General features: G+C 42.5%; 1 protein-coding gene across 2 annotated transcripts in view; it reads right to left on the bottom strand.

Annotated features, from left to right (window-relative positions):
* Nucleotides 1–21,483, bottom strand: part of DCAF7 (DDB1 and CUL4 associated factor 7) — a 29,980-nt gene that overhangs the window by 6,824 nt on the left and 1,673 nt on the right. For both annotated transcript variants that reach the window (XR_569326.2, XM_008693592.2), the window contains exons 2-6: nucleotides 5,627–5,785; nucleotides 4,771–4,882; nucleotides 4,361–4,479; nucleotides 1,349–1,558; nucleotides 309–426 (exon numbers count right to left, since the gene is read on the bottom strand). Coding sequence is in view for 1 of the 2 variants with exons in the window: in XM_008693592.2 (XP_008691814.1) it covers nucleotides 309–426; nucleotides 1,349–1,558; nucleotides 4,361–4,479; nucleotides 4,771–4,882; nucleotides 5,627–5,785 (718 nt within the window). In the remaining variant the exon portion in view is untranslated. The remainder of the gene's footprint in view (nucleotides 1–308; nucleotides 427–1,348; nucleotides 1,559–4,360; nucleotides 4,480–4,770; nucleotides 4,883–5,626; nucleotides 5,786–21,483) is intronic.

The following is a 21,483-nucleotide window of genomic DNA, read 5'->3' on the forward strand; positions in this document are numbered from 1 at the left end:
AGAGATTACCCCGCTTTTCCACAGTCCTGGATCTGAGTCCTCTGGGCCAACCTAGATTTCAGGGAGGCACAGCCTATAACTGATACGTAAACAGACAGCTCTGCTGTCACTGAGGATACAAGATCATCTGGAAATTTGGGCTACTTCAACTTCACAAGTGGAGGGAGGCTCTCAATTGAGTTACTTTGTTAAATCTCTCCAACCGCCCTTAGGAAATAGTAAGGATTACAGTTCTAAGGAGACAAGAGGAAGATCTCCTCCCCTCGCCCTCCCCGTGGCGCCTCCCCACACCCCACCTGCATGATTACCTGCAGTACAGATGTGGCAGGATGAGTGTGGGGCCCAAGCAATGCCATTGACACACGCTCGGTGGTTGTTCAACCTGGCGACAGGTGTGCAGGGAACTCGGACATCCAGAATCACTACCTGCAGAAATAACAAGTGAACGGCTCAGGAACTTCAGGGTGTAACAGGAAAACAAACAAGACATTACACAAGACAAAATAATTCTAAAGCATAATGTGTTCATTTGTGGATTTAAAGACCATTAGAGGCAGAGGGTCTTGGTCCCAAAAGCAGCTGTAGGACTGAGGAAAAAGAAAACAAAGATATAGGCAGTTTATAGTCTGTTTCTTAAGCAACAAGGGGCCTTCAGACTGATAAGGAAGGGGAGGACGAGTAGGTAACAGGAGTTTGGATAATCCACCAAGTCCTACTCGGTGCGTGCACTAAGAATTCTGCGCATGCTCAGCTGGACAGAACGAGAGGCCTCTCCCTACAACCCCCAAAGCAGAATTTGAAATGTAAGAAGTTTGAGGTACCGGCTTCCCCAAAAGTTAATCACTGCATCATTTCCACCCACACTTTACTGCTTTGATTAAGTAACAGGCTACAAAGAGTTGTCATTTCCATGTCTGAAGAATCTGTCCAGACCACAGAAGAGGAAAACTGCCTGTTACTTTACTCAGCATCATAAGCACATACGATTTGGTTTGCTTTTAAGACACTGCTTTTCTTGGATCCAACTCCAATACTCCAAGCATTAAAAGTTCTTAACACACAGTCCTTGTTTTAGATCAAGCTTTCTCAATCTTAGCGCTATTGACATTTTGGGTCTCATCATTCTTGGGGGGGGGGGCACTCTTGTCTACACTGCAGGATGTTTAGCAGTTCCCCTAGCATCTGCCCACGAGATACCCGTAGCACCGCCACCTGCCCCCAAGTTGGGGCAATCCAAAATATTCCCAGATATTTCCAAAACTCCACTGGAGAGAAAACTGCCACCAGCCAAGAACCACTCTTCTAGCTATCTGGCCAGACCTACGGTAGCCCAAAGCAGGGTACTCACCTCCATTCCATCCATGGCCATGGTGGCCAGGTAGTTAGGGTCCTGCTTGTTCCAGCAGAGGCGAAGCAGTGGGTGATGCTGTGGGTCTTCATAAATGATGGTGCTGTGTTCTAGATGACGGAGGTCAAACATCCGCACCGAGCCATCAGCTCCCACAGAGGCAAACATGTCCCTGCCACCCCCAGCCCGACTAAATGCAATATCATAGACCTGTTGGTGAATAAGAAGCTTCAGTCAGACTCAGATCCGTGGCCTTCTTTTCCTGTAGCAGGGAACTCTACTACCCCTAGTTCACCTAACCCCCACTCATGGCACAGAACGAGGTCCATAAAGCCAAACGGTATCTGTGAGTTCTGGCGCCTGAGACCTCTAACCTCGGTGACTTTCTGCTACACAAATTGGCTGGCTTCTTCCTGCATTCCTGCTTTCTGAGTCTGTTTCCTCCAACCCTTGTGATAAGACAAAGAGCACAAACCCTGCTGAGCAGCAAAGCACAAGGCAGAGCAAGTGTTCCGTATGCTGTCAGCCAGTGGCTGTCCTCGGCTACACTACAGAATTGAGATATTTATTTCCTGGGCCTTGATGGCTTTCGTTTGTTTGTGATCAGAGACCGATCCATGACCACATTAAGGCCACTGATTTGAGAGGTGGAGGCAGCTCTCCTGTGGCCACTTAATAGCAGGCAAGTGGGTTCTGGTGTGGGACCCGGCCCTGAGACTCATTTTCAAGAAAGAAGTAAGAGTAGTTTTGAATCATGGGACACGCAGGTGTTCTCGTCTTCACAAAGAGGCTCAGGATCACTCTCTTATCCTAAGACATGCTCTATTTCTTCTCCTAGTTGGTTTGCATTCGTAAGTGAATCAATTTAGGTTTTGAATCATTGTTTTCTGCATGTATTACTTGCTGAAAACATTGCACACCCCTAATATCTATGAGAAAACAGAGGCAGAGAGCAACAGAGAGCTTCAGAGAAAGAAAGGGATGAAGAGAGAGAGACAAAGCCAGAGCCAGAGCAGAGAGAGAGAAAAACTGAAAAAACCAATGCCAAGGATCTCCTGGGGTCAAGGATGGTTAACAGCTGACTTCTGGGGAGACATGAGTGGCATCTCTCACTAGCCTTCTTTACGTTTTGCCTACTAAGGGACATTGCCAAAGGAGCATCTACTACTATTTGACCTCATAAATTCCTTTTTCTCTGGCTGACTGTGAAATTACACTTCTCTTTCTATAGTAGGAATTAAGAGTGGTTAAAAGAGAACCAGGCCAGTCATCACAAGGAAGCCGAAGAGATCACGGCTCTGACCAGTACTGTCCAGCCACGTCAGGGCAAGGGTACGTTTACAAGATATGTTCCCCATGGGCTGGCTCTCAGGAACTCCCAGGGACAGGGACACCATGGCTGCACCGCTAAGCACTCAGATGCCACAGGCAACGTGGCCGAGTATGTCAAACTCAGCTCCTTCCTCTTGCTCTACCTGGACATTTCCTCCTAAACCAAGGGAAGGTGACAATTCCTGGATATACACTCCCCTCCTCCACACGAAGCCCTGCGGCAGGCAGCAACAAGAAAGAGCCTCCAGACAAGTCTCCGCTTTGACGGAGAGGCGGACAGAGGAAAAGCAAAGGTCGAGGAGGCATCATCACTCTTTCTCTGAGAGCTACCCTCCCAGGTCTGTTTCTTCAAGGCCGGGGTGCTGGTTAAGATCCATCCCTGGCCCTTGCCCTAGGAAGAAGCTAAGGTATTTCTCATCCCCTCTCTCTGTTCCCTCAAGTGTCTCTGGCAATGGCTGTGTCCCCTCTGTGTTTTAGCTTTTGCCAGGCAGACCTAGCCCCAGGCTCCAGAACCCTGTCTCCTCCCTTTGCCTCTCTGGCCTACAGGCAATAGCCGCTTCCTGCTGCTCCTATTCTCCACATTATCTCACTGTTGCCAGTGTGGCTTCCCAGCTTCACCACTGTCTGTGTGAGCAATGCCCTAGGTTAAATCCCGAGTTTAAATATTCAGAGTAGTTCTAGTCTTCTGGGTTGGACCCTGACAAAGAAGAGCAGACTAGGTTGTCACAGAACTAAAACGTTAGCAACCTGTTCCACTTGATGTCAAGAAGGTTTCCAGAAGTTCCTTACTGGTCCTTTCTGTAGGACAAACTCTTCCTTTGCCCCTTGGCTTAGCAGCAGCCAAGCCGACAGTCTTGTAACAGAGCTTACCCTGAGGAGCACAGAAAGCCAAAGACCAACCCAACCCCTTACTAACAGTGATAACCCGGTGACCATCTTCCCATTCTGAGGACAACCTCAAGTGTCTGACCTGAGGTCAAGGCATTCTTTTTATCTGTACTAATACTCCTCGCTGAGCAGGGTAAGGGAGAAAAGAAAAGGAAACACAACCCACAGGAAATCAAGAGTACAAGGAGCATGCCGCGGCTCTGGGAGAAAAAAATTTATGACCAGTTTCCAAAAGGTCTCCTCAGAATGCTTTGATCAAAACACAATCACAAATAGCTCCCCTCGGCTTTTCCAATAAACACAGGAGAAACATCATCATGAAAATAAACCATATTCCATTCCAGATTGTATTAAAAGTATTAAGGAACATACTAGAATTTCATAAAACAAGTTGAGAGAAAAAATGATGATTTAGGTTTGTCTGCCAAGACATTTTCCCTCTTCCTGGTTTCCCCCCTTTCCCTCCCCTCCATAAAAGTAAATATATTTCAAGATAAGTGTTATTTTTTAATCCCATCAAGTCCAATAAGAGAGTTCATTATTACAAAACAGCAATCTCTGGCACAAAAACTATACATTTGGATTAAGTTGTTTACATCAGCCAAAAAAAACATGTTTGTTTACAACAGTGTTGTTTTTTGCTATTTTGACGCATGACTATTTTCAATTTCAACAAGACATCGGCATTATGATATTCCACATACTTTGCACAACAGTGAGAAGGTGGTCTGACCTCGAACTGAAGGCACAGAAAGCAGCTGAGGAAAGCAGAAAGAGGAACAGCATCATTACCTCCTTGTCATGCGCGATCAGTTGGGTCTTCACATGACCAGACACAAGATTCACTCGCCCCAACACCTGCCCTGTCTCCAGCCCCCAGATGGTACAAGTCGTATCAATGCTGGAGGTACCTGGAAACAACCAGTGCATGTCAGTGGCCGACAGGAGTGAAGCTTCCCTCCTTGTGTCTACTGCTCTGTGTAGCCCAGGAAGCGACTTGTCACAGATACTTGTTAGCCAACAAGAGTCAAGTATTCAATCCCTACCCCAGGACCTTAGACTCTGCTGACTCCAGAGACAAGATATACTCTTTCCCTCTGGCCCATTTTAGGCTGATGCATGGACCTGAGGCTCAGTGTTCTAGCTGAGGAAATGTATCTTTGCTTCTTCAAACTGGAATACGCACCCCCTCGCTCCCTTACCTAACAGATAAGGATCCACCTCATTCCAGTCAAAGGAGGTTAGAGGAGCACAGAAATCTGAGTTCTTGTTATTGTTTAGCAAACATTCCAGCCGAGTTTCTGTTTCACCAACCTGAAGGAACAATAATTTTTAAAAATCAGCCAGTCTTATCTTCACAGAAAACCTTTAAAAGCTCTGTTCAGACAATATATTACTAAATAGTAGACATAGGAGAAAAACGTTTTTATCATAGAGCAATAAAATCCAGAGGAACTCCCTGAATGCTACTTCTTTCCAAGCTTTCTCCTCTGCCCAGCTTTGTTTTTCCACATTTTCACCCCCAATTTTCCTAGAGGAGTGTTCTTCTCACCTTGCCCGACCAGAACCTCTGTACCCTGCCTGGCTGGGCACTACTCCTCCAGGCTAGAGGAGATGCCGCTGCTGCTGGGCTCAGCTAAGAGAGGAGGTGAGGCTCCACAATCCATTCACATACTTTACTAGAATCAGTGGCCTGGTATTTTGTTTTTAATTTACTCAAAAATATCTTGGATATAGACAGAGTAAGAAGCCTCAAGCATGCCCCCATTATCCCCCACCCCCCAGAAGGTTCTCTTCATTTCATCAGGTTAACTGAGCCTCTCAAGTTTCCAGGGCTGACTGTAGCCTGACCGCAGAAGGACTTCAAGGAATCTTGGCTAGATTTACCAGGCAATCTGCCCAGCCCAACGAGGTCATTCCAGATCCACTAGCATTTGCTTCTCCTGGGCTCCAAGGACACTGCCTCCAATCCCAGTCAGTTCTGTGACTCCACGCTGCTTAGTAACACTACCACAGAGAAAGTCTGTTGGTCTGGCTGCTAACTGAGCACCTGCTTACCCTCCACACACGGAGATAGTCGCCACTTGTCGCCAGTAGGTCTGGATAGACGCCTTTTGTGTCGGGGATCCACATGAGCTTTGTAGTGGGGTACGGATGGTCAAAGGTGTTTCGGCAAATAAACTCCGAACTCTCTTCATCTAAACCAACAAGCTGAACCTGTAACACAACCAAATTGAGCCATGTTAACATTTGTCTTTCTGGAGCAGTAGCAACTACATCAGCTCCTCCCCCTAACTCCCAACGCACTGGCTAGTAACATGCTTACACGTACGCATGGGTCAAACGAGCCTTCAAGAAACCAAACCACCCTAGGAGCGCCTGGGTGGCACAGCGGTTAAGCGTCTGCCTTCGGCTCAGGGCGTGATCCCGGCGATCCGGGATCGAGCCCCACATCAGGCTCTTCCGCTATGAGCCTGCTTCTTCCTCTCCCACTCCCCCTGCTTGTGTTCCCTCTCTCGCTGGCTGTCTCTATCTCTGTCGAATAAATAAATAAAATCTTTAAAAAAAAAAAAAAAAAGAAACCAAACCACCCGGGCACCTGGGTGGCTCAGCTGGTTAAGTGTCCAACTCTGGATGGCTCAGGTCACGATCTCAGTCAGGGTTGTAAGATCTAGCCCTGCGTTAGGCTCTGCGCCGGACCTGGAGCCTGCTTAAGATTCTCTATCCCTCTCCTTCTGCCCCTCCCTCCCCTCTGCCCTCAGAAAAGAACCCAAACCCACTGTAACTGGCAAAAAAGTGGTTGCCATTGATGGCAAAGTTCCGTGGTTTTCAACCACTTTTTCTTAGAGTTGATTTGGACCAATATTAACTTCCATTCTTTTCTGTCAAACTCAGTCTGGCTCAATGAGAAATGCCACTCAGTGTACAGCTGGTTATGAACTTCCACCAACTGGAAGATGGAACAGGCAATTATTGGTAAAGATCCATCATAAGTGGATGAGCACCAACCGCACAGCAGAAAAAACAGAATTCCTTCTACTGTTGCCTAACTTCAGTCTCAAATACCATTATCTTCCTGCTTTTTTTTTTTAAACAATTTAGGTACAGTTGCATGCAGTAAAACTCACTTTAAGTGTATAGTTCAGTGATTCAGAATATATACATTCACAAAGGTATATAGTTGGGAAACTCATGATAATTAAGATATAAAACATTTCTATTACCCCAAAAAGTTCTCTTGGGCTCCTGTGCAGTTAATCCCTTACCCCTAGCCCCAGGCAGCCACTGATCTGTAGTTTTGGCCTTTCTGTAATACCATACAAATGGAATCATATGGTCATGAGTCTTGTGACTGGCTCCTTTTAGCACAATGCTCCTGAGATTCATTCACATTACTGGGTGTATCAGTAGTGTCTTCTCTTTCATCACTGAACACATTACGTTATGTGGAAACACTATAATTTATGTATCCATTTACCAGCTGATGAACTTTTAGGTTATTTCTAGTTTGGGACCATTATAAATATTGCTATGAATATTTATGCTTAAGTTTTTCTTGGACAAGCTTTCATTTCTCTTGGGTAGACAACTAAGAGTAGAACTCCTGGGTCATGTTGTAAATTCAGGTTTAACGTGATTAAAAAAGAAACGGCCAACTGTTTTCAAAAGTGGCTGTGTCCTTCTGCATTCCCATTAGCAACACAGGAGAGGTCCACACGCTCCACATCCCTGTTAGCACTGGTATTGCCAGCTTCCAAAAAAAAAAAAAAATCATTCTAACAAGTGTATAGCAATATTTTAATTTGCATTTCCCTACTAACTAATGGTACTGTGTAGCTTTTCATGTGCCTATTTGCCATCCCTATTTATTCTCCATTGAAGCTTGTTCGGATATTTTGTCCTTTAAAAAAAAAAAAAAAGACTTGCTTTTTAGACTCAGAAAAATTGGGCAGAAAGTAGTGTCCCCATATACCTCCTGCCCCCACACATATTCACCACCGCCACCGTCAAAGCACCTCACCAAAGTGGTACATTTGTTCAACTCATGAACCGACATTGACACATCATCACCCAAAGTCTACAGTTTATGTTAGAGTTCGTCCTTTGTGTTGTACGATCTATAGATTATGACGTGTATCCACCATTACAGAATCATACAGAATAGTTTCACTTCATTCTTGAACAGGTTATTTTCTTATTTGTTGAGTTTTGAGAGTTCTTTGCATATTCTGCACACAAGCCCCCGGTTATGTGTTTTGCAACTATCTTTTCACAGTCTACAGCTGTTGCATCATTTTCTTTCAGTGGTTTTTAAAGAACAGAAATTTTATTTTATTTATTTTTAAAAGTTTTATTTAAGTAATCTCTACACCCAACGTACGGCTCAAATTCACAACCCCGAGATTAAGACTCACGCATGCTCTGCAGACTGAGCCAGCCAGGTGACCCAAAGAACAGAAACTGTAAATTTTGATGATGTCACTTTATCTTTTTTTTTTTTTAACTCATGGTTTGTGTTCTTGCTAGGAAATCTTTGCCCCACCGCAGGCCACAAATTTTTTCTTATGTTTTCTTTTAAAAGTTTTATAGTTTTAGGCTTTACATTTAGGTCTATGATCCATTTCAAGTTAATTGCTTTATACGATGTGAAGTATGAATCAAGGTTCACTTTTTTTATATATGAATGTCTGACTGTCCCAGCATCATTTGATAAAAACTATCCTTTCTCGGGGCGCCTGGGTGGCACAGCGATTAAGCGTCTGCCTTCAGCTCAGGGCGTGATCCTGGCGTTATGGGATCGAGCCCCACATCAGGCTCTTCCGCTATGAGCCTGCTTCTTCCTCTCCCACTCCCCCTGCTTGTGTCTCCCCTCTCACTGGCTGTCTCTATCTCTGTCGAATAAATAAATAAAATCTTTAAAAAACAAAAAAACAATCCTTTCTCCTTTGAATTACTTTGGCCATGTTGTTGAAAATCAATTGACCATGTATTTGCGCATCTATTTCTGGACTCTCTATTCTGTCCTATTAATCTCTATGCCTATCCATTTACCAGAACCATGCTGTCTTGATTATGGCAGCTTTCCCGTGACGTCCTGAAATCAGATGGTGTGAGTTCTTCACCTTCGTTGTCCTTTTTCAGAATGATTTAGCTATCCCATATATTTGCTCTTCTGTGTAAATTTTAGAAGCAGCTTGCTAAATTCTACAAAAAGCCTGCTAAAATTTGGCTTGGGGGGCACCTGGGTGGCGCAGTCATTAAGCGTCTGCCTTTGGCTCAGGGCGTGATCCCGGCGTTCTGGGATCGAGTCCCACATCACGCTCCTCCGCTATGAGCCTGCTTCTTCCTCTCCCACTCCCCCTGCTTATGTTCCCTCTCTCGCTGGCTGTCTCTCTCTGTCAAATACAGAAATAAAATCTTTAAAAAAAAAAAGAAAAGATTTGGCTTGGGATTGTGTTGCATCCATAAATCAGTTTGGAAAAGCTGCTCTCTTAACAACAATAATGTGTTGTCTAGCCCATAAACACCATATTTCTCCATTTATTTAGGCTTTAATTTCTCTCAGCAGTGTTTTGAAGTTTTTAATGTACCCGTCTTGCATTTTTTTCATTAACTTTATTCCTAAGCATCTTAAAAATTCCACTTCCAATTGTTTATTGCCACTATATAGAACTGACTTCTGCACATTAACCTTGAATCCTTATCTTTGGTAAATTAGTTATTAGTTTTAGTAGCTTTTTGGGTAGATTCCTAAGGATTTTTCTATGTATATTTATAGATCTTGCCATCCATGTCTGACTTTTAAAAAACTGATGATGACTAAATCTAAATATTCATTTTTATGGAACACCTACAGGCTTTCAAAAATCAAAAAATATAATGTGTTAGGGGAGATGATATATGAAGATGTAAAAGGAGAAAAAATCTACTATCCTAAAACACAGTAACACTGCCCTAAGACAGCAATAAAAGTGATATCACAGGTAATACATGATAAGCTGCTTATTTATAACACAGATAACTGGTAACAGTTTAGAAGAAAGAGCAATAGGGGCGCCCGGATGGCTCAGTCGTTAAGCGTCTGCCTTCGGCTCAGGGCGTGATCCCGGCATTATGAGATCGAGCCCCACATCAGGCTCCTCTGCTGGGAGCCTGCTTCTTCCTCTCCCACTCCCGCTGCTTGTGTTCCCTCTCTCGCTTGCTGTCTCTCTCTGTTAAATAAATAAAATCTTTAAAAAAAAAAAAGAAGAAGAAGAAGAAAGAGCAATAATTCAAAGGGTGCAAGTGAAGAAAAGCAGAGATACAATTTGAACAGTCTTCCAAAGTGTGGAAAGGTTCCGGGGAGGCAAAGAAGAAAGGCAACACACCCCAGGCAGATGGGAGAGAAGAAACAAATCAATGTACTAAGATAGCAAACTAAATGACCCAGCTGGTGGCAGCAAGAAAACCTGTTTGAGAGGGAATACCTGAGAGAGCAGTGCAGATGGCTGGGAAGGTATGCCTGGGGCAGGCTGCAGAGCCCTGAAAGCAAACTGAGGACCTAGTTGGGCTTTCCTCTGTGAAGGTGTCTGAGAAGGTGGCAGGAGGACTATGAGGCCTTGGAAGTAAGAGTAAGAGGCCTGGTAATGCTGGGCAGAACTGTCTGCTGGGCAGGGGGCTCAGCCCAGAGACCCACAGGAAAACTGGAAAAGGTTAAGGGCCTATGGTGACAGGTAGTGAGAATGGCAAGGGACAACCAGAAATGGCCACAAAAGGGATTTTGACTGAATGAACAGTTCTTTGAGAATTTAAAATTCGGACCTTTGCAGAAATAATACATAAAGAAGGAAGATTCTAGATGGAACAGGGAAAATTTGCATCAACCATGGTGGGGGAGGGAGGAGAAAACAGAAAAGAGGTTAAATTTTTGGGCTCATTGGGCAGAATAAAGAATAAGCCTCTCATACAGATTTTGAGCCAGATATTTCATTCATGTACTTACTGAATGAATTGTAATGAGTGGCTACTATGTGCCAGGCACTGTTCTAAGTGCTGGGGATGTGGCACCAAGTGCAGGAAACAAAATCTCCCTAACCATGCAGATAACACCATGAGGTTAAACTAGAGAAAACATTAGACTCCCTTCTAAAAGCTACCTTTCAAGTCATCAGAGATTTCCCCACAACCTTGAAATATCAGATCCTGTGAACATTTGCCACTTAGGATCCTCTTAACCAGACATTCAGGGCTCTTCACCACCGGCCCTAGCCTATCTTAATTCTGCTCTTATTTATCTAGTCACTGCTTCTCATCTTTTTCAGGTTCCTTTCCTTACACTGCCCTCTATGCTTGTAAAACCCGCCTACCTCCTTTCCATCAACCTAAATCCCACCCAATTTTAATACAGCACAGTGGCATCAGGAATCCAGGGCCCCTTACTTACCACTTACTAGCTGTAGGACCCTGGACACGTTACTTAACTTTGCTAAACTGGCTTTCCAATCTGTAAAGTGAAGACATTCACAGTACCTATCTCAGAGTTCTCTGCAACACTCTTTGTATATAAACACCCTTTGTATGTAAATTGCTTAGGCTAGTGTATACTCAGAGTATGAGCTTTTAATATTACTACTATGTCTCACCCCCTTCATAAACCATCTGTAGTCTTCCTAGTACAGTGATCTTTCCGTAGTGACCTGTACCACCCATTTGGTGACCAACCCCATTCTACCAAATGAAAGTACTTACATTATTGTCTTCTGCTATTTCACTTAGTAAATGTCTTAAAAACAGGACCTGTCTTACTTCGGCTTGTACTACAGACAGCAGTGGTCTCCATCAAATTTACCTGGAGTGCTCTACACATTCCTGGGGCCCCCAACTCTAGCCCAAGATTCTGACTCAACAAGTGTCCAGGAATCTATATTCTTAAGAACATCCCAGGGTGATTAATTCAGCAAGGTCTACACAACCTCTGCACAACAGTACCTAAGCCAGGGAAGAAGCAGGTAATGGCTGGGATTTCATTTTTCCTGATCTTCCCAAAGACTTCACATATTTGCACAGACCTCTGTTTTATCCTTAACCTGACTTTAGCTCTTCTGCTCTAAGTTGCCAACCAAGAACTGAGAGGAATAACAACTGGCTCTCACTGCTATTCAATTTTTTGTTCAGATACTCACACATTTAAAATGTGATGACAAAAGAGAATGGAAGTTCTCTGTGAAAATTCATATGATACAGAGCAAAGGGTAAAATCTCCCATTAACTCCAACCCCAATTCAACTTATTCTCAAACCAGTTGGATGTGTATCTTTCCAAATGGTCCTTCCTCTGTGCATTGTATGCATATGTATGTGGCGGGGTGTTTTACAACACATAAAGAGGCTTGGACCACAAAATGTACTCTGCAACTGGCTCTTAACAAGTTATCTTGGGAGGTCTTCTCAGGTTTACCTCATTCTTCTGCAGCAGGCCATGTTAAGCACACTATAATTTATTAACCATTCACAGTTATTGTGGTTATAACCCATCGTTTTGTTTTTATAAACAATACTTTGTACACATGTGCAAATGCTTTACTGGCTAGATTGCTAGATGTGTAATCGTTGCCTCACAGTTTAAATGTTAGTACGACAGAAACTATGAGATAACGTGTGTTGCTTTAAGCTTAAAAAAAAGTTAATAGATCCAACAGCCTTCAAAAGGTTGCTTCCATTTACATTTTCTTGAACAGTCTATGAGTGCCAATTTCTCCATAACTTAAAACACTGAAAATAATCTTTTACATTTTTGCTAATCTGATGGATAAAAATGGTATTTCATCATTTTACTCTCGAAGCTGAGCACACCTGTTTACTATTTCTACTTGTGATGAACAGTAGCAAGTTAATTACGTGTGTGCTCACGATGGGTCGAGCACCAGCCCCGGGCTTCCTGCCGCACAGGCACTACCTCTCACCCAGGCACTACCTCTGACCTCTCAACACCTTCACCGCCCAGATACTGTTCTTCTTCCCCCTTTTCTAAGATAATGAATAAAAAAGACAGTAAGTATCCTGCCAACAATCATGAAGCTGCCTTTTTAAAGATTTTATTTATTTATTTATTTAATTTGAGAGACAGAGAAAGAGAGAGTATGTGTGTGTGCTGAGGGAGGGGCAGAGAGAGAATCTCAGGCAGATTCCAAGCTGAGTGCAGAGCCCCCACTTGGGGATCAATCTCAGGACCTTGAGACCATGACCTGACCAAAATCAAGAGTAGGCCACCCAACCTACTGAGCCACCCAGGTGCCCCCTGAAGCTGCCTTTTAAATACAGGTAATCCTATCCCACAGCCCAAGATCTTCACCACCATGCTAAAAAACACCAACTTAAAACATTTGTCCGGTTTACTTTACTGAGTTGTGTCTATCTTTTTCTTATTGATATAGGAACTCTTATAGATGGTTACCGTGCCTTTGATAAATTTGCCCATAAAACTCTGAGGTGGTGCCTTTTTGGGAGTAAATCTTTAACTAGATTTTTTAGTTCTTCAAAAACTCCTTAGGAATTTAATTATTCAGATTTTCTACTGAAATATGGTACTTTGTTTTGCCTTAAAACTATGCTTTATCTAGGCTTTTGACCATAGTCTTAAAAACTGTTAGTAGCACTCTCGATCTTTATACCTCACCTCCTACTCCATATGTCCACCTATGCTGGTAGGAGAGGGAGTTTCTAGAACTCCTGGAGGGCTCAGCTGATGAAGCGTCTGCCTTTCCCTCAGGTCATGATCCCGGGGTCCTGGGATCCAGCCCTACATCGGGCTCCCTGCTCGGTGGGAAGCCTGCTTCTCCCTTTCCCTCTGCCGCTCCCCCTGCTTGTGCTCTCTCTCTCTTGCTCTCCCTCTCTCAAATAAATAAATAATCTTAAAAAAAAAAAAAGGGAAGAGTTTCTGTCCCTGCCCCTCCATGGAAAGAAATACCGAGGGTGAGGAGTTCTGCTCTCGCATCCCCACCCTTAACTCGCTCCAGCTGCTGAACTGGCCAAAGCCTGAGCCGGCCCGCGAACATGTCTCACAGGGGGTCTGACTGCTCTGGTAGGCAGGCACAACGGCACTCTCGCTTCTTCCCACCCTGCCCCTACATGGAGAGGCAAACCAGACTACTCATGATGGGTCTGACCATCCTTTGCTCCAGCTTCTCTCCACCTTCAGCTGAATAGGCGAGGTCAGGTTGGATCTGCCCATAAATTAGACGTGGAAAAGTAGAAAGTCTCACTTAGGCTTTAAGGGTAATCTGTACTTCTCCAACTTAATTTACCAGGGAGTAGCATCACACTGGAGGTGCTTGTCCAGTCATTAGTAGAATGGGGCTAGATTTCTCCTTTGGCTATTATTATTATTGGTACGTAACTTCCTTGATAAGAAGCTCTCAAGGTGAAAAGGGGTGACTGATAGAATTTAGACACCAAAATTCTACCCTAAAACCCTTACCATTATATCTTCTATTATTTTCTTGTTCAGACTTACAGGTTCTAACTAAATGATCTTTCTTTTTTATTTATTTTTAATGATCTTTCAATTGGGTTTATTTTATTCTTTAAATGAACTTTAATAGATTGTAAAAGAATTATGAAATGTATGACCATTGTATAAAACCGAAGTATAGGTATACAAAAAAAAGTGAATAACTTCTCCCCCACCCCATCCCCAGTATATCACAATTATTTAGTGTATGTTGCTTCTTTATGCTCAAATATATATATACACAAGTGTAGGGTTTTCCCTCAACTTTTAGAAAAATGGAATACTATAGCCAATGCTATGAATCTTTTCACTAATTTAACAAAATAAGGACATCCCTCAGGTCAATACACAGATCCAACTCATTCTTTAATTGATGCATATTTCATAGAATAAATGTACCGTATTATGGGGCTCAACAACTCCCCTAATGATGTACACTGTTTCCCTTTTTTGCCACTACTTACATGCCTTGTACATACGCACTTATGTACGGCCACCTTTATTTCTGGAGGCCAATCCCAAGAATGACACTGCTGTATTAGAAGGTATGCACATTTTATTTTAATGCAGCAACACTTGCTTTAATTAATTATTTATTTTTAAGTAGGCTCCATGCCCAAGCCCAATGTGGAACTTGAACTCATGACCCTGAGATCAAGAGTCACATTCTCTACCAACTGAGCCAGCCAGGCACCCCAAGGTATGTGCATTAATTTTAAGGGATGCTGATTTACTTTCCAAATAGGCTGTAGCAATTCACACTCCTACCAGCAGTTAAGTGTTCATTTCCTCATATCATCAACAACACTAGAAGCAGTTAACTTAATTTTTATAAATTTGAAAGGAAAAAAACAAATCACAAGGTCAATTCTCATTCCCTGAACTACCTATGAGGTTGAGCATCTTTTCCTATTTATAGAGCACTCTCATTCGCTACTATGAACTGGCTATTTATACTTTGTCCATCTTTCTTTCTCTTTTTTAAAGATTTTATTTATTTATTTGACAGAGAGAGAGAGAAAGCAAGCACAAATAGGCAGAGGCAGGCAGAGGGAGAAGGAGGCTCCCTGCTTAGTAGAGAGCCCAACCTGGGGCTTGATCCCAGGACCCTGGGATCATGACCTGAGCCGAAGGCAGACACTTAACCAACTGAGCCACCCAGGTGCCCCACTTTATCCATTTTTCTATCACACTAAGTAAATTAACCTGTCATGTTTTGAAAATATTTCCCTTGGCCTATCATTTGTCTTTTGACTTTGTCCATAGCATTATCTTTTCACAGAGAATGTTTTATTTGTATGTAATATAATCTGTCAATCTTTTCCTTACTTGACTCTGGATTTAACGATTGGTTTTAAGACTACCTTCTCCTCTGCTCACCCCCACTGCCTGAGTACAAATTTCCTAGTCAATTTTCTTCTATTATTGCTTGTGAGACTTTTCTTGACATTTAAATATTTTATCTAGAATTGATTTTCATATACTAAGTGAATTAGCAGGCTCTAAATTTTTCTGCCAGATGGACAGCCAATTATGTCATACAATTTTTTTTCCTAGTGAAAAAAATACACTTAGATCTGCTTTGGAACATTCTATGTGGTTCCACCAATCTCTCTGGCTAGAACTATACCAATTCCAGTATATTTATTCTATTCTGGTAGGGCAATTGTTCCCCTCTGTTTCTTGACACATTCTTTCTCCTCATAATTTTTTTTTACATTTGTATATATTTATTTTTAGGCTCTGGCGACAAACAGTATTCCAATCCCGGCCCTGCCTTTACCATCTATATCACTTTGGGCCAGTCATTTATCATATCTGGGCCTCAGTTTTCTCACCCACCCTTAAATTATGATATGTAGCAATTTCTCCTAATCAACTGACTTCCCTTAACTTAAAAAATTTGTTTTCTTAATACGTGGTCCATTTTAGTAAATTGAGTTATCTTTTTAAAAAGTGCATTATTTTTACAACATAAATCTTATATATTCCTAAGCATACTCTCGGGTACTTATACTGGCACAATCTATAATAATTGCACATTTGTAGACATTGCTCCATTACCTTCTGTCATCAAATGTGGTACGCCTAATTTCTCCTCTTCAAGAGGACTCAACTGTTTTGCCTGGCTGCCCAAGATTCTTTCTTCACCCTTAAAACTGAGAAACCAGTGTCAATTGTTTTGTGTCCATTTTTCTTGCAAGATGGTTTAAACGCATTACTTCAAACCTGTATTTCCGTAAAGTCTTTAATTACGTATTTGAGCTTTTTTGTTTCATTCCTTTGGTCTTCTTCTTCTTCAGGGACACCAATTATACCTAAATTATATCTTCTTCATTTTCTGTATCTAACACATTCAACTGCTTATTTCCATTTCATTCTCTCAACCTGTCTTTCTTATCCTTCACTGAGTTTTCAGCAGTTTGTGCATGTGGCTTTTAATCCTGTGATAACTTTTGTTTTCTCTTCCACTATTTTCCTGGGCTCTACCTGCTGATACTCCATTTTTCTCCTGTCACTGTGCCTTACTTTACCTGATCTTCTGTATCTCTGCTTGGAGTTCTTTATTTTCTTAAGTTCTTTGAATTAATAGTGGCAGGACTGGCCATTAATTTTCATCTGAGGTAAAAAGCATTTTTCTAGTGTGGGTACTTTACCTGCCACTTGTTTCCCATATTTTCCTCTCTCCTATAGTATCTTTCTACAGCTGTTGTGCTGGTTCCTTTTGACTGAGGCAAGTTCTTCCTATGTCCTCTGAAGGAGGCCCTTATGGGAGAAGCCAGGGCCATGTTCCAAGTTAACAGAAACACACCAAGCTTTTGCATTTCCCCAGCCAACAGGGATGAGAAACTGTCAAGCTGCTCACAATTCAACCTCTCTTCCACCCTGCCTTATCTACTGCTTCTAGAGAAGATGGCACATCTATGTGTCTCCTTGTACAGCTCAGCTCCCCTCTTATCCAAGGTGTCAAATGGAGAAGCACCTGCCGCCAGCCTGTGCACTCTCTTCTCACTGTCCCAAACAAAGGACTGTTGATTTTGCCTGTCGAAATCCTATTCTGGAGAACTGTATGAGCTTGAAATCTGAGGCCAAAGATCTCCTTTCTTAGCATCTTCCTATACCCATGGGATCTTCATTATCCTTCTGTCCTTCCTCACTTACTATTGGGAGCATAAGGAAAAATTATCTGATTTCAAACATCTTAGTGTCAACATTTAGGTTACCCTTGTCCCTTTTTCTCCATATCTCCCTGCCCTATCAAACTTTTATCTTCCACTTCCACTGCCTTTCTGCAACCAAGCTTTACAATGCTTTTACCCCAACATGTGAGGAAAAAAATGCCCCTAAAAAGAAAAGGCTGTAAAGATCATTTTTTACTTATTTTAAAACTGTGGATGTTACTGTGTCAGATGTCTCCTAACATGCATATATGCAGGGCGCCTGGGTGGCACAGTCAGTTGAGCATCCTACTTTGGTTTCGGCTCAGGCTGTGGTCTCAGGGTCATGGGATAGGGCCCCAAGTCAGGTTCCACACTCGGTGCGGAGTCTGAGATTCTCTCTCCCTATGACCCTGCCCCCACCGCATGCAGTCTCTCTCTTTCAAATAAATAAATAAATCTTTAAACAAGCAAATATCCAATATAAAATATTTATGAAGACATGACCACATCTTCACTTTCAAATGCTTTTATAAGTAACAATATAAGTTATTATTCACATTGCACACACCTTACATTTTAAAAAAATTTTAAAGGTACCATGTCTATCTTGTTATTAGACAGTCCTTGAGGGAGGAACCTGTGTATTCCACTTTATTACACACAGTGCTAGTACCAGAACATGAAGGTGAATGTGTATGTATATATGTTCTTCTTTTCTTTTCTTTTAAGCAGACTCCACACCCAGCATGGAGCCCAATGCGGGGCTAGATTGCAAAACCCTCAGATCAAGACCTGAGCTGGTATCAAGAGTCAGATGCTCAACCAATTGAGCCACCCAGGCACCCCTGTATATATGTAATTTTTTTATAAGTCCCCAAGTTGTGCAAATCAATATACCACTCCAGTCAGCGGAAAATTTTCTATGATTGTTAATATAACCAAAATTAGCAAAGCAAAATCTTGAGAGAATAAACGAGCTTTTCTTAATCTTTTCCATTTGTCCTCCCTTCAAGCCTGTTCCCGACTGATTATTGTTGATCAATGTCTGCAGAGAAGTCCTGCCTTGTCAAACTTTGAGATGAATTCTGGCATAGTACCCCTTCAGCTCCTGGCTCAGAGGCTAACCAATCAGCTCTGGCATCCTGGCCTCAGGCAAGCCAGACTACCTACAGAACACAGATTCATTCGTTGTTCAAATCATAGCATCTCCAGTAAGTCTGTATGAACCAGGTTAGGACAAAAAGTAATAAAGCACCAGCACTTTTATCCAGTGGTCCCATGGAGGAATTAGTCCTCTCACTGTCCAGAAAAAAGAAAGGAGGATGTTAAAACCAGAAGAGTTTTATAGTTTAAATCCCCCTGCTGCCAGTCTTGCCAGGGATTGATGGAGCACTGCAAAATTCTCAGTATCTATCACAAACCCTTAGGTGTACTAAAACAACTGTCTTGTTGCCAATTTCACATCTGCTAACAAAGGCTACAGAAGGTTACTTAGTATCATCATAGTGCCCAAAACACATAAGTATGTGTCCAATACATATTTGTTGAATTAAATCAAGAGATTCCTAAAGGGCTGCCACAAATACTTATTCCCTCATTCTACGAATAAGGAAACTGAGGCACAGACGTTAACTTACCCAAGGCCACACAACACTGAGAAGAGGCAGGACTGAGATCTCAACACAAAGTACCCCAAAGGGGCTATCTGGTAATAGAGCTTTTTGCATGAGATGGAAGAGAAGAATCAATGTTCAGGTGCACGTAGATGCAAAAAAGATAGGATTTCTGCCTCTGGTCAGCAGGTGCCAAGGTAATCCCAGGGTAATGTTCTTAGAGTGCCATCTGTACTACCTGTTTCTGAATCAGCTAAGTGTCTGTTAACTTCAGGGGTGGAGCCCAGGAATGTGCAAATCCCTCAGGGGAGTCTCAGACACACACTAAGATTTAGAGAACCACCACTTCAACACCAGTGCTGCTGTACCCCCAGCAGAGACCACGAGAAGAGAAGATGAAACACAATTGCTGATCATGGGACTTCTTATTCCAGGTGTAGTTGATAGAATTCAGTTCTTTACTCTGAAACAATTCCCCAATTTATTCAGATGATGGAACACTTGAAAGTCAAGTTGTTCTTGAAATGCAAATAAATTTAATTCTGCTTAACTACAAATACAAATAATTTTACTATAGGAAAAACATGGTTACATTACCACAAAAACTTGAGAACTCATAATCATGTATTCTTACAGCAGTGTCTCCAGAGTAAAAAAGATGAACATTTCTGGACTTTTTCACCAATGTTAAAAGCTGCGTCCATTTATTTTGCCCTCTGCTGGCAATCATTATCGACAGCAAGCAGGAAAGAAAGATCTGGAAATTCCAATCAGTAACTTTTAAATTCACATTACTGTAATCAAACATCTTTTTAAAAAAAGATTTTATTTATTTATTTGACAGAGAGAGAGAGCGAGAGAGGGAACACAAGCAGGGGGAGTGGGAGAGGGAGAAGCAGGCTTCCCGCTGAGCAGGGAGCCCAATGCGGGGCTGATCCCAGGACCCTGGCTGGGATCATGAACTGAGCCGAAGGCAGACGCTTAATGACTGAGCCACCCAGGCACCCCTATAATTAAACATCTTGAAATGCTATTTACCCTCATCACTACTTTAAAATTATAGTAATAATTACACTGGATGGTGTAACTTAATGCATTAATTAATTAATTAATTAATTTTTATTTTTTTTAAAGATTTTATTTATTTATTCGACAGAGATAGAGACAGCCAGCGAAAGAGGAAACACAAGCAAGGGGAGTGGGAGAGGAAGAAGCAGGCTCACAGCGGAAGAGCCCGATGTGGGGCTCGATCCCATAACGCCGCGATCACGCCCTGAGCCGAAGGCAGACGCTTAACCGCTGTGCCACCCAGGAGCCCCTAATGCATTAATTTAAAAGTACAGGGGTGCCTGGGTGGTTCAGTCAGTTAAGTGTCTGACTCTTGGTTTTGGCTCAGGTCATGATCTCAGGATCGTGAGATCCAGCCCCATGATGGGCTCGGCACTCATCAGGGAGTCTGCTTGAGACTCTCACTCCCCCTCTGCCCCCTCCCCCCCCCCAAAAAATACATATTACTATAGCTCCACTTTTTAAAAAATGTTTTTTAAACTGTAATTCAATATAACCAATTTCCTTCTTAATCCTATGTATTTTATGCATTTGAAAACATAATTATGAAAAGAGGTCTATTGGCTTCAGATTGCAGAAAGTGTCCATGGCATGCATGTACACACGCGCACACACACACACACACACACACACACACATGTTAAGAACCCTGACCTAGATAGGTTGGTGCACAAAAATAGTTTTAAGATACCGTGTCGCCTACATCATGCAAGTTAAGATAGAGGTAACTGCTTACGGTATGATTACTGGGATTATTAGTTTACGTTTCACTACAAAGACCCATACTTCCTGTGTGCCTGGCACAAAGGAGTTCCATTAGGTTACTAAATAAAAGGGCAAACATTGGAGTAGAGTTTCTTTAAGTGAGGTTTGACCTGAATTACTTCACTGATTCCACCAGTAGTCTAACTGTGGCTCAGTTACACCTTTCTTAGAAATGGGGCTGCTACTGCTTACCCAAATTGACTCTGGAGGACCTTGCAAGAAAAAAGGGGCCATCGATTTGCATAAAAAATCTCAAACCCTTTGAAAGGTATATTTTACTTTTTTTTTAAGCATATATTCTTAAATAATAGTTCTAGTAGTCTCAATTTTACTAACACACAGTTTCCACATCAGGACCCTGAATTCCATTCCGTTCTGCTGTTGACTATGGGGCATGAGGAAGAGCAAGCCATTATACAAAATAAAACTATGTCTCGCTCAGGACTCTCTGCTTTCTGTGGACAGTGGGTGGACTTCAATGTCAGTGTGTAGTCAATGGAATTCGTGTGTAAATTGTTGTGTGTTATGTCTGGGCAATAAGAGTCTGTCATTTTCATCAATTTCTCAAAGGGAATTCCACAGGGGTGCCTGGGTAGCTCAGATGGTTACATGTCTGCCTTCCACTCAGGTCATGATTCCTGGGTCCTGGGATGGAGCCCCGTGTCTGGCTCCCTGCTCAGTGGGGAGTCTGCCTGTTCCTCTCCCTCCTCCACCCCAGCTCATGTGCTGAAGCTCGCTCTCTCTCTCTCTCTCAAATAAATAAATAAATAAATAAATAAATAAATAAATAAAATCTTTTAAAAAGGCGGGGGGGGGGGGG

This window comes from Ursus maritimus, unplaced genomic scaffold, assembly GCF_017311325.1.
Source record: "Ursus maritimus isolate PB19 unplaced genomic scaffold, ASM1731132v1 scaffold_24, whole genome shotgun sequence".
Lineage (NCBI taxonomy): Eukaryota > Metazoa > Chordata > Mammalia > Carnivora > Ursidae > Ursus > Ursus maritimus.